The sequence below is a fragment of the Rutilus rutilus genome, assembly GCF_951802725.1.
Source record: "Rutilus rutilus genome assembly, chromosome: 25".
NCBI classification, from domain to species: domain Eukaryota; kingdom Metazoa; phylum Chordata; class Actinopteri; order Cypriniformes; family Leuciscidae; genus Rutilus; species Rutilus rutilus.
The window spans coordinates 11,523,889-11,536,118 of NC_140229.1; the positions used below are offsets into that span (position 1 = coordinate 11,523,889).

General features: G+C 38.6%; 1 protein-coding gene across 4 annotated transcripts in view; it reads left to right on the forward strand.

Annotated features, from left to right (window-relative positions):
- Positions 1–327: 327 nt before the first annotated feature.
- The window catches only part of robo3 (roundabout, axon guidance receptor, homolog 3), a gene marked incomplete at its 5' end in the record, with an annotated part of 151,677 nt that continues 139,774 nt past the window's right edge, over positions 328–12,230 (forward strand). For all 4 annotated transcript variants that reach the window (XM_084399846.1, XM_084399847.1, XM_084399848.1 and 1 more), the window contains one exon: positions 328–484. In XM_084399846.1, the coding sequence (XP_084255972.1) occupies positions 328–484 (157 nt within the window). The remainder of the gene's footprint in view (positions 485–12,230) is intronic.

Genomic DNA, 12,230 nt, shown 5'->3' on the forward strand with positions numbered 1-12,230 from the left:
TTTGAACACGTTCCACAAGAGAAGAACAACAGAAGGATGAAAGAGGGGCGCCCCCCTTCATCGAGACGTCCCTCCGAGTGCTGACAACTAATGAGAAAAGTTTCCACCTTTTGCCTGAATGGACTTTTATTGTCTTTTTCGTGATTGTTGCCAAAAGGACTGAATTAAGGAAATAAGACTGTGCATTTCTTCCGCCCTGGTAGAGCGAGGAACTCGAACATCTACTCTCACTCCGAGAGCGAGAGGACTGTCAGACCCGTTACAGGAGAGATAGAAGAGCAGATTTTAGAGGAAGAGGGGCAGCGTCCCTCCGCAGCTACAGCAGAGATGCTGCGTTACCTGATAAAGACGCTTCTACAGATGAATCTGTTCACCGATACCATCCGTGACGCCACCAACGGAACCGACCTGTTCTTCAACATCTCCTCCATCCCGTCCTTCAACTCGTCTCTGCTGGACTGGGCCAACTTCACTGGTCTCAATGGTGAGCATTTTTTTAATATATTATGTATATTCATGCATTAAGTAATGATAAAAATAAACTTTTGATCAAGACTAATACATGCTCTAAAAGTATGTTTTAATTGTTAGATCATGTTAAATTCAACCTTATTGTAAGATTTATTATTATTCTGAGATCTAACTTTCGTTCTGAGATTGATGTATTATGTATCACTGCACGTCTGAGATCTTACATTTCTCAGATCCTCTGAAAAAGTTTTTTTTTAAACATTGTACTGGTTAGAAATGTGTATCAAATGAGTGGATTTGTTCTTAGATATAATCTGATGACTGTGATTCTTGCTTATGATATTTATTTGATATTAGAATTAATGTGCTTGCTAGTTGCTGAGATATTTATGGAGCATTGAGCTACTTTTATTTCAGTAGACTTACAGTATATTAAATCAGAAAGTTGTCAGGACAAATTCAGTCAGAACTTGTGCTTGAAATGATTCATTTGATTCACTGCATTTGTCTAAAGCTCTCGTGGTCTTTATTTTCTGAACCACACTGAGTCAAACACACTCAGTGTGGCTCAATATTGATGGGATGCTTAACTTAATTTTCTAATCAATTGAGCATAGATCCAGTTGAAGATCTGGCCAGAATATTAAATAAGTAGAATATTGAATCCTTTAAACTGTCTCGAGCAGCAGTGATTATATGATGTGATTTGTTGAAATGTGGTTATGTCTTCTAGAAGCGTTCTATGAGTTCATGGTGAATCTGAATGGATGTATTTCCTCCATTGTCAGCGAGTGTGTGTCAGCGTGTCTTTTAAGCAGTGTGTGTAATGGGAATCTCCCGCTGTGGTCGGTAATGACAGAGAACTGAGTGAGTGAGTGTGTGTGTGTTTGTGTTAAGGTAATTGGGAGGAGGTTATTTTACCTTGATGCCTGTTTAATGAGCTTTCATGTATGTGGCGGTGTTCAGATCAATAGCACATCCTTCCTAAACGCACGCCTCCATTCATACTCGTCACACACTGACTGATTTTCTCAATCTCTCAGACTCTCGCTCTGTGCTGAAGCTCAGCTGACACACTGACTCGCTCACTTACTGTCATCTCACACGCTCTCTGATCATCATGTCTCATTCTCATGCCTGAGAACATCTCACTTCTTTTTCTTTTCTTTCCATTCGTCCATCCACCTTCATTCAATCCTTTATTTATTAATTCCTTCTTTCATCCATCATTTTTCTTTCTTTCTTTCTTTCTTTCTTTCTTTCTTTCTTTCTTTCTTTCTTTCTTTCTTTCTTTCTTTCTTTCTTTCTTTCTTTCTTTCTTTCTTTCTTTCTTTCTTTCTTTCTTTCCATCCATCCGTCTTTCTTTTCTTTTCTTTTCTTTTTTGGTATGATCTTTTCTTTCCATCCAGCCACCTTTCCATCTTTCCTTCATTCATTCCTTTATTTATTAATTCCTTCTTTCATCCATAATTTTTCTTTCTTTCTTTCTTTCTTTCTTTCTTTCTTTCTTTCTTTCTTTCTTTCTTTCTTTCTTTCTTTCTTTCTTTCTTTCTTTCTTTCTTTTTCCATTAATCCTTATTTTTTTTCCTTACATCCATGCATCCTTCCTTTCTTTCTTTCTTTCTTTCCATCCATTCATCCATCTTTGTTTCTTTCTTTTCTTTTCTTTTTGGTATGATCTTTTCTTTCCATCCAGCCACCTTCTTTCCTTCATTCATTCCTTTATTTATTAATTCCTTCTTTTCATCCATAATTTTGCTTCCCTTCTTATTTAACGTTTCTTTCTTTCGTTCTTTTTCTTACTTTTTCTCATTCTCTCCTTCTTTCCTTCCTTCTAAAACTCTTTATTTCCTCCCTTCTATAATTCTTTATTTTATCGTTCTTTCTTTCTTTCTTTCTTTCTTTCTTTCTTTCTTTCTTTCTTTCTTTCTTTCTTTCTTTCTTTCTTTCTTTCTTTCTTTCTTTCTATCGTTCTTTCAATCAATCAATCAATCCATCATCTTTCTTTCTTTCTTTCTTTCTTTCTTTCTTTCTTTCTTTCTTTCTTTCTTTTTCCATCCATCCATCTTTCTTCCCTTCTTTCCATCCATCCATCCATCCATCCATCCATCCATCCATCCATCCATCTGTCCATCTTTCATTTTTCTTTTCTTTCTTTCTTTCTTTCTTTCCATCCATCTGTCCATCCACCCACCCATCTTTCTTTCTTTCTTTTCCATCCATCCATCCTTCTTTATTTCCTTCCATCCATCCATCATTTCTTTCTTTCTTTCTTTCTTTCTTTCTTTCTTTCTTTCTTTCTTTCTTTCTTTCTTTCTTTCTTTCTTTCTTTCTTTCTTTCTTTCTTTCTTTCTTTCTTTCTTTCTTTCTTTCTTTCTTTCTTTCTTTCTTTCCATTTTCACCCCTCTCTTCACATCCTGATGGTTAACTTAATGTGCACTAGACTCCCTGTTCCGTTTCAGTGTAGAGTTTTATTCACAGCTGCTTTCTGGAGACAGAGAGAGAAATAAAGAATATATTTTTTTCTACAGATGGTCATGTAGGAGGTAAATTTGCTTTTGAAATGTACCTTTGAAAAGAAGCTTATCACAGCTTGCCTTATCTGATTTGGTGAGCAATGATAATACTGAGACTGTAGCACCATTGAGACCTCTGCTCCTACTGTGCGTGTGTCTGTGTGTGTGTGTGTGAGAGAGAGAGAGAGAGAGGGAGTTTGGAAGCTACATGATCAAAACCAATACTCCCCCATCCTTTTCCCCAAACACTGCCAACACAGCACTGATTTTAAGCACAAAACACACTCAAACACACACTGCCCAGCACTGGGCAGCACCTCTCCATCTGCTGACAGATATGAATTAGAATTTTACATCATGCTGTGTGTGTATTTGAGCTCCCGTTTGTGTTTTGAGCCTACTGAGATCTTCCTTGATATTTTGTTATTGTGTAAATACATTTTGCGCTGTATTCCTTAGCATTTTTAGTATTGATTTTGTGCTAGCATTATTTCTAAAATGAATATAAAAGTTGATCTAATAGCTTTAGGAAGCGCTTTGTGTTTATGTGTGAGTCTCTGGGTACTTGAGTGTGTGTGTGTGTGTGTGTGTGTGTGTGTGCTTGCTTATGAGTAATTCAAGAGATGAGAGAGTATTAGACCTGATCCCGCATTTCATACCCGTGTTGATGACCAGTGAGTTTGTCCACTGCATTCACCAATACAATGTGCTGATTTCTATGAAATGAGTGCTCAGCCGGCTGCTGGCCCTCTAAACTAATCGAAGATGGGAGGGAAAATCAATAGCGGCTGATAACTAAGCCAGGAAGTAATGGTGAATTCACATAAATGGAGTCTATAGGATGTGGTAATGCATAGCTGACCGATGTGTCTGCATTTGTCTTGTTTTTTTGTTGAAGTCGGTATGATTTATGAATGTGACATAAAAAGTTCATTTCCGTGAGCTTTTTTGATTGCAAAAGGCTCCTTTGTGTATTCTTTCATTCCAGCTCTAGTGGGAATGAAAGTCCAGACCCCTTTGAATTCGTTTTTGTAACAGTCTCTGTTTTTCAGAATGGTAATTGACCCGACGCAAGAAAATGAAATTTTCGGTGACAATCCAGCCTGTCATGACAGCTTATTTCAGTGACTAATCTGACAATGAATATAAATTCATGAATCTACAATGAATAGTGACAGCAAATGAGTTTTGCCATGTGAGGAAGCGTATGGCACCTGAGGCCGCAGCTGCGAGCTTTCCAATGGATTCCTGTGCTTTCACATCAACGCTGCGTCCCATTGTGCGTTCAGTGTGTGAATGCGTCTAATATACACATTTTAATGAGGCCGCTCGGTTTCAATGTATGTCAGAGGCAGTGACAGACCATCCTCTCGCTTTATAAATCTCAATTAGTTTACTGTATGTTTAAGGCAGTATAATTTAGTGACGCAAATGGCAGGTTTGATTTGGTCAGCGTTTCCATACTGTGCTGTACTTTAGTATATACATCATTTTGCACTTGCGTTTAGCTCTATAAAGTGATTTCATGTAGTTTTTGCATCTATAAAAAAATGACGCAGCACAAAAAAGCCATATTTTTCTCATTTTCCTTTTATTTTTTTGTCCATTATTAATCCAGACCGCAGTAGGGGGCTGATCCCATGTTCTCTAATTGGCTGTGTTGTTGTCGGGGGTAACGGGGCCGTGTTCTAATCCCGCTGTGCTAATGTATGTGTTTGTGTGCTCAGAGAGGTCAAGTGGGCTCAGCCCTCCCTCATCTCACGGGTCTTTTACTCCCTCTGGGCTGACGCGAGGCATCTTTACCACCTACATTTTTCATGGTTTGGTGCTTGTTCATCTTCATTCATGTCCAGATTTGTCAACATTCTGCAATGTGAATTAATAACTGGGATAAAAGAAGAAAAAAGTTAAAGAATGCTTTTCAGACAAATCCTTCAGAAATTTATCATGGTATGTTCCACCAAAAGCAATAAAAATTGCCTGATGGTTTTTTTTCAATGCAAATCCTTCAAAAAAATACCACTGTAACCATAGTTCCTGCCAAAATACTGCATTAAAACGGTGATAACTTAATATGAGCGACTTTTGTGACCAAAATTGATACTAAAAATATGTTTACCATGGTAAATTTATGTAAAGCATTCTTTTTCCAGTTATCCATTCACATGGGAAAATCTCAACAAACCTTGAAATAGATAAAGATGGATAAGCACCAATTTAATGTGGTACATTATCATAAGTAATAGCTCAGTTACAGTAGTTGTGTGTGAATTACACTGGAGGAATGTTCTGAATTCAGAACTGTTATAAATGCTTACATTATTTGTTCATTAAAAGGCTGTTATTGAGTTTTGCATAGAACTTGAACAAGTGGTTCTCTGTCTAGATAATCACGTGTTTATCAGATGCCATTAGAAAGCTGTTGTTACATAGAAAACAAGAGGCTGTAAAACGTCTGCACCAAATACTGAAGGAATTCATATATAAACAAATTACTTTCGTCGGTAAGCTCAAAAATATATCAATGTTTAACAAGGAGAGGAGCTCGCACACGTAACGGATAACAGCACACCTGATTCTTTACTGTATTTCATCCAACAAAGTAAACTCAAAAATAATTTAAAAGTACATATTAAAACAAGTTAATTGTCTGCTCAGAGGGGGAAACGTAGGACAGGAAAAATCTAGATGGATATTTTATTTGAAGTCTTTATATAAATAAATAAATAAATATACATATAATTTTTTATTTTTTTTTCTCAGGCAAAAGGTTTTTCAACTCCTTGTTGAAGAAATAGAATGATACGACATATTTGTGTTCCTTGTACTACACTTCATCAGTTAATAAAATCTTAACCCTACCTCCTCAACTGTCAGATATTCAATATAAATGTAACAGCATGGACACACAGCCAGCTATGTTTATTCATAGTATGACACAACCTGGAATTCAAATCAGCCCCACATCTGTGCCCATTCCAAAGGCTTCCACCATCATTAACACACTAATCATATGTGCGGACGCACACACGCACACGCACACACACACACACACACACTTAGAGTTTTAAAGTGACAGAGGTTAATTCCTCAACCACCCATCATTAAATCTGACCTTTTCACTGCAACCTGAGACTGTTCAGTTAGTCAGGCTTTATATCAGCAGAGGAAGATCATATCAGATATAGAGACTGTCTTCTATCTATCTATCTATCTATCTATCTATCTATCTATCTATCTATCTATCTAATAATCTATCATCGATGTTATAATTGTATCTACACTCCTCTTCTATCTAATCTATCTGTCTCTCCGATTGTCTCTCACTCCCTCTCACATTATTTCAAGAGATTTCTCTATCCCTACCATCAGTCCTTCAGAGCATCAGGCTATGAATAACATTGTGAGGAGCGATGTGTCATGTAGCAGCAAATGACTGTCATTTCTGCTCCTGGGAGGACAGATGAGCTCCCTCAAGCTTAATCAGACACAAACTTATTCACTTTATATCCTCCACAACTCCTCCCCGTCGCTGACAAGCTAATCCAGGGTTTTAATAGCCCCTGCGGCTCCGGATGATATGCAGAGTTATGTACATATCAAAACGTGCATGGAAATCAGTTATCGGCTGCATCTGCATGAAGGTGACTAACTGGAAAGGCGGGTTCTCCAAAGACCTGGCAACCCAACGGTGTTCACATGCATATGCAAATGACTTCAAAATGACCCTTCAGTAGTCTGAGGATTTTGAGAAGGGCATTACAGTCACGGACTTAGAGAAGGTTTAGAGATAGATGTAGATAATCAAATAACAATAATTAAGCAGTGTATGTGTCAGGTTAAATATCATTTGAATTCAATTCCTGCAATCCATTATTAATGACTGAAACTGGTAGAATGAGTTTTAAATGAATTATTACTCATAGAATGTTTGTTTGTCTGTAAGAGCAAAATTATGTGACTCAAGTATGATTGATGACCGCAATGTTTTTTATTTTTTTATATTAACCTGTCAATCAACCTAGCATTGCAGCAAATAAGTATATCTGTATTTCTTTGATATTACACACTGTGTGTTGATACCGTTGCATCGCCTCGAATGAAAATCCCTCAAAATGTATGAGATCTTTCAATTACAGCACTGTATATTGAATCAATTTATTTGTGGCAGAGTAATTCAGCTGCTAGCGGAATTGAATACGGTGCCCTTCCTTGTTGTACGGTCCTTTGGGGGAAACTCAAGTAGGCGTGAAGTCAATGAAAGTGTGGGGTTCACTGTTCTGATGACGGAGGGGTCAGGGAGAGGGGTCGTGACCCCAAACCCTCCTTCTCATCGTTACATAGAGCTGAGTTCATTTATTTCTCTCTGTCTGACACAAGTCGATGACAGAAGTCCATGCCGCCTGCATCCGAGTAGTCCGGTCCGCAACCCAACACATCTGCCCCTCTGCTTTCTTATGCAAATGAGGGTGATCCCTCCAGCCATAATGGAGGGCTTCGTGTGTATACACACAGATGTGCATGAGTTCACACACACACGCGCACACACACACACTCCCGTACATTTGCATACATTATGCATATTAAAATCACATGCATTTATGCATAATAAAATCATTGTTTACAGAGATAAACGGGTGGACATATAGAATGACATCTATTTGCATGCACATTACAAATAGAGTAGTTTGCAAAAAGCAAACTTCTTTTTCCATTGTCTGTGCTACTGCAGACCGTACGGACAGAAGCATCATGAATATTCATGCAGGCGCACTGATTTGCACAAGCGGTTTAACAAATTAGATGTTCTTTTTTGGAAGATTAGTAGAAATAATTTTACTGTGATGAGTAAATGGCATGCAAGATTAGATGAAAGCACTGAATGTTTGTCTCAACTTGCCTTAAGTTTTTTTTTTGGACAGCTTTTTGCATGTTTATAGCACCGGTTTGAAAACATCGACAGTCAATTTGCAGAATGTGATTGTGTTTAAGCACCGAATTTTAAACATCATTTAAAGTTTTCAGTTTTTCTCATTAATAGTAGTAATGAACATTATGAACTAGAAAAAAATATGTACGTGTATATGAGTGTATATATGAATAGTTCAGATGCAAAAGCCTCTAAGTGCCGTCTGAAATTTTCTTCTAGAATGATCATTTTTATCAAGCTCGTATATATAAGTTCAGTAATTTCACTTAAATGGCAATGAAAATGACCTATTAATTGTCATTTAAGTGAAATTACTTAACTTAAATATACGAGCTTGATAAAAAACGATCATTCTAGAAGAAAATTTCAGACGGCACTTAGAGGCTTTTGCATTGCAAAATATATACAAATTTTAAAGACCTTCATAGACTGATTTTCACTTACCGTAATACATATTTCAACCATTATGATTCAAAGTCTCTGTATATATTTAGTGATATTGCATACATAAGCCAACATGTGTACTGATAGTTCATCATGCGCCATGATTTATGGCTGTGGATTTTTCATTATGTTATTTTTGTCTTTGTCGGGATGTGATTGCAGTGGGTATTGATTGATTAACTTGTATCGCTAAGAGCCCACTGATTAGAGAGAGCAGACAGGATGGATGAATCTTTCTCTCTGTGTATTGAGAGCCAAGGCCTGCAGTGAACCTCTTCTTAGCCAATCAATGAGTGGTTCACACTTAAACACTAATTAAGTCGTTAGAGGGCAGCAGTGTCAGTCCTGCTTGGGTGCTTACACACACACACACACACACACACACACACACACACACACACACACACGTATATATATATATATATACATATTGGCCCCCCTCAAGGGAATGTGTGTGTGTGTGTGTGTGTGTGTGTGTGTGTGTGTGTGTGTGTGGAGGGGTGGATGGAGGAGGGGGCACTAAGGCGATTTGCCAGCAAAAAAACTCTCCGTTATCAAATATGCACACTCACACGCACTGTGTTGTTAATATAATGTGTGTAAAGCTGTGCTGTGCCATGCATTGCAACATATGCAGCTCTAATAATCTGACTCATAATCACTACTGCAGATCTGAGAAAACGGCAAGCTTAAACAATAACAGTAAACTAATCCTCACACACTGTGCTCCTGAATAATTACACATCGAGCTGTCACATAGCTACAGTTTAGAGTGCAGAGTGCATAGTTGAGAAATTTAATTTTGAGGATGCTGTTGCAATAGTACGGTGACACAAACTGTTCATTTTAAAAATCCACAGCCATAAATCATAGCTCTTGATAAAATATTGTTACACACTTTGGTTCATGTATCTGCAACATCATTAATTAAAGTTTAAAGCTGACAAATAATGTGTATAAAATAAAGTGGCTGTTTTTGTTGCTGTAACCATTCTTTGAAGTTTTTCACCATTTTAATTATATTTTAAGTTTTTTTTTGCAGTTGCACTTGCATAGTCCTGCTGTGTGACAAATTAATTTTTAATGTAAAAATATTGCAGGTAGCCTCTCAATTAATATGAGGTTATAAAAACCATATACCAACAATCTTATTGAAATAACGGCATGTCACATTGCAGGACGTTGCTGTCACTGTGTGCAATTTTATGTCAGACATTATTTGTGGATAAAAAATGTATTCTTATTTTAATTTTGACAAGTAACAATAACGCTTTGACTGTTACTTTTTCAGTCCATTATTGGTGGTGCTTGTTAAGGAAAGCTTCATAATATTGCTCATACTTAACCTTAACCTCTAACCCTAAGTATTAAACTTTTGCTCGGACTTGCACTATTTATGCTGTGGACATTCTAGCAACCATCTAGCAATTTCATAGCCACCACCCACAACTACCTAGCAACCATCAAGTGTAAGAAACTGCTCAGCATATCTTAGCAACCATCTAGCAATGCTTTAGCAAACACCCAGAATACCCCACAACCTCCAAGCAACCTCCTGGCAATGCTCTAGCAAACACCCAGAGGACCCTAGCAACCTCCTAGCAATGCTCTCATAACAGCTAGAACATTTTGCAACCACATATCAATGCACTAGCTACCATGCAAAACTCCCTAGCAACCACCTACAACACCCTACTAAACACACAGCTGCAATGCCCTAGCAACCATCCGGAACATCCTACAACCTCCTAGCAACTACCTATCAATGCGCTGACAAGCACCCAGAAAATCCTACCAACCTTCTAGCAACAACCTAGTAATGCTCTAGAAACCACCCAAAGCACTCTAATAAACATTGTGCAATGCCATAGTAACCATGTGGAACATGTTAACATCATAGAAACCACTTAACAATATCCTAGCCGCTACCCACAACTCCCTAGCAATCATCAAGTGTAAGCAACTGCTCAGAACACCTTAGCAATCATCTAGCGATGCTCTAGTAATCATATAGAACACCCTAGCAACCATGTAACAATGCCCTTGCAACCACCTAGAAGATTTCAGCAACCATTTTGCAATGCCCTAGTAACCACCTAGAGCACCCTAGCAACATCCTGGCAATGTCCTAGAAACCACCCAGAACACCCTTTCAAGCATGTTTGTAGCAATGCCCTAGTAATCAATTACAACCTAGCAATGTCCTTTCAACCACCTAACAATGACCTAGCATCCAGCCAGAAGACCTTAGCAAATGCCTAGAAATGCCCTAGTAACCATGTAGAATACACTAACAATGACCTACAACCACCCACAGCACCTTAGCTACCACCTAGCAAACCATTTAGCAAGAGCCTAGCCACCACCCAGAACTTTATTCTTTATTTTTATTTTTATTTTTACACTTTATTCTTTATTTTTTTGAATGTGTAAAAATCGAATCTTTTTTTCCCCCGGGACTGTGTAAATGAAATTGTGGCTCAACAAAGACATAATCTGTTTTTTAAGTGCTTTATCTTTAGGTTCTCAAAGGGTTGAGTTCACCCAAAAATAAAAATTCTCACTACTCCTTCCCCTCATGTCGTTTCAAACCCTTAAGACTTTCGTTCATCTTCAGAAACACAAATGAAGATCTTTTGATGAAATCTTGAGAGCTTTCTGTCCCTCAGACAGCCATGCAACTGAAACTATGGCGCTTCAAAAAGTTCATAAAAAGATTGAAAAAATAATCCATATGAATTGAGTGATTTAGTCCAAATTTCCAAGAGACACAATTGCTTTATATGATGACCAGATTTAATTCAGGCTTTTATTCACACTTAACCATTGATCAGCGAACATAAACAGAAGCTCAACCAAAGCTGATTGACGCGCTAAAACAAAACTCTTACGGAAGCTCAAACGTGCTGCGTAACACAAGAATGAACCCCATTGGTTCTTGCTGAAGCTCAAACGTGCTGCGTAACACAAGAATGAACCCCATTGGTTCTTACGGAAGCTCAAACGTGCTGCGTAACACAAGAATGAACCCCATTGGTTCTTGCTGAAGCTCAAACGTGCTGCGTAACACAAGAATGAACCCCATTGGTTCTTACGGAAGCTCAAACGTGCTGCGTAACACAAGAATGAACCCCACTGGTTCTTGCTGAAGCTCAAACGTGCTGCGTAACACAAGAATGAACCCCACTGGTTCTTGCTGAAGCTCAAACGTGCTGCGTAACACAAGAATGAACCCCATTGGTTCTTACGGAAGCTCAAACGTGCTGCGTAACACAAGAATGAACCCCACTGGTTCTTGCTGAAGCTCAAACGTGCTGCGTAACACAAGAATGAACCCCACTGGTTCTTGCTGAAGCTCAAACGTGCTGCGTAACACAAGAATGAACCCCATTGGTTCTTGCTGAAGCTCAAACGTGCTGCGTAACACAAGAATGAACCCCACTGGTTCTTGCTGAAGCTCAAACGTGCTGCGTAACACGAGAATGAACCCCATTGGTTCTTGCTGAAGCTCAAACGTGCTGCGTAACACGAGAATGAACCCCATTGGTTCTTGCTGAAGCTCAAACGTGCTGCGTAACACGAGAATGAACCCCACTGGTTCTTGCTGAAGCTCAAACGTGCTGCGTAACACGAGAATGAACCCCATTGGTTCTTGCTGAAGCTCAAACGTGCTGCGTAACACGAGAATGAACCCCACTGGTTCTTGCTGAAGCTCAAACGTGCTGCGTAACACGAGAATGAACCCCATTGGTTCTTGCTGAAGCTCAAACGTGCTGCGTAACACGAGAATGAACCCCACTGGTTCTTGCTGAAGCTCAAACGTGCTGCGTAACACGAGAATGAACCCCACTGGTTCTTGCTGAAGCTCA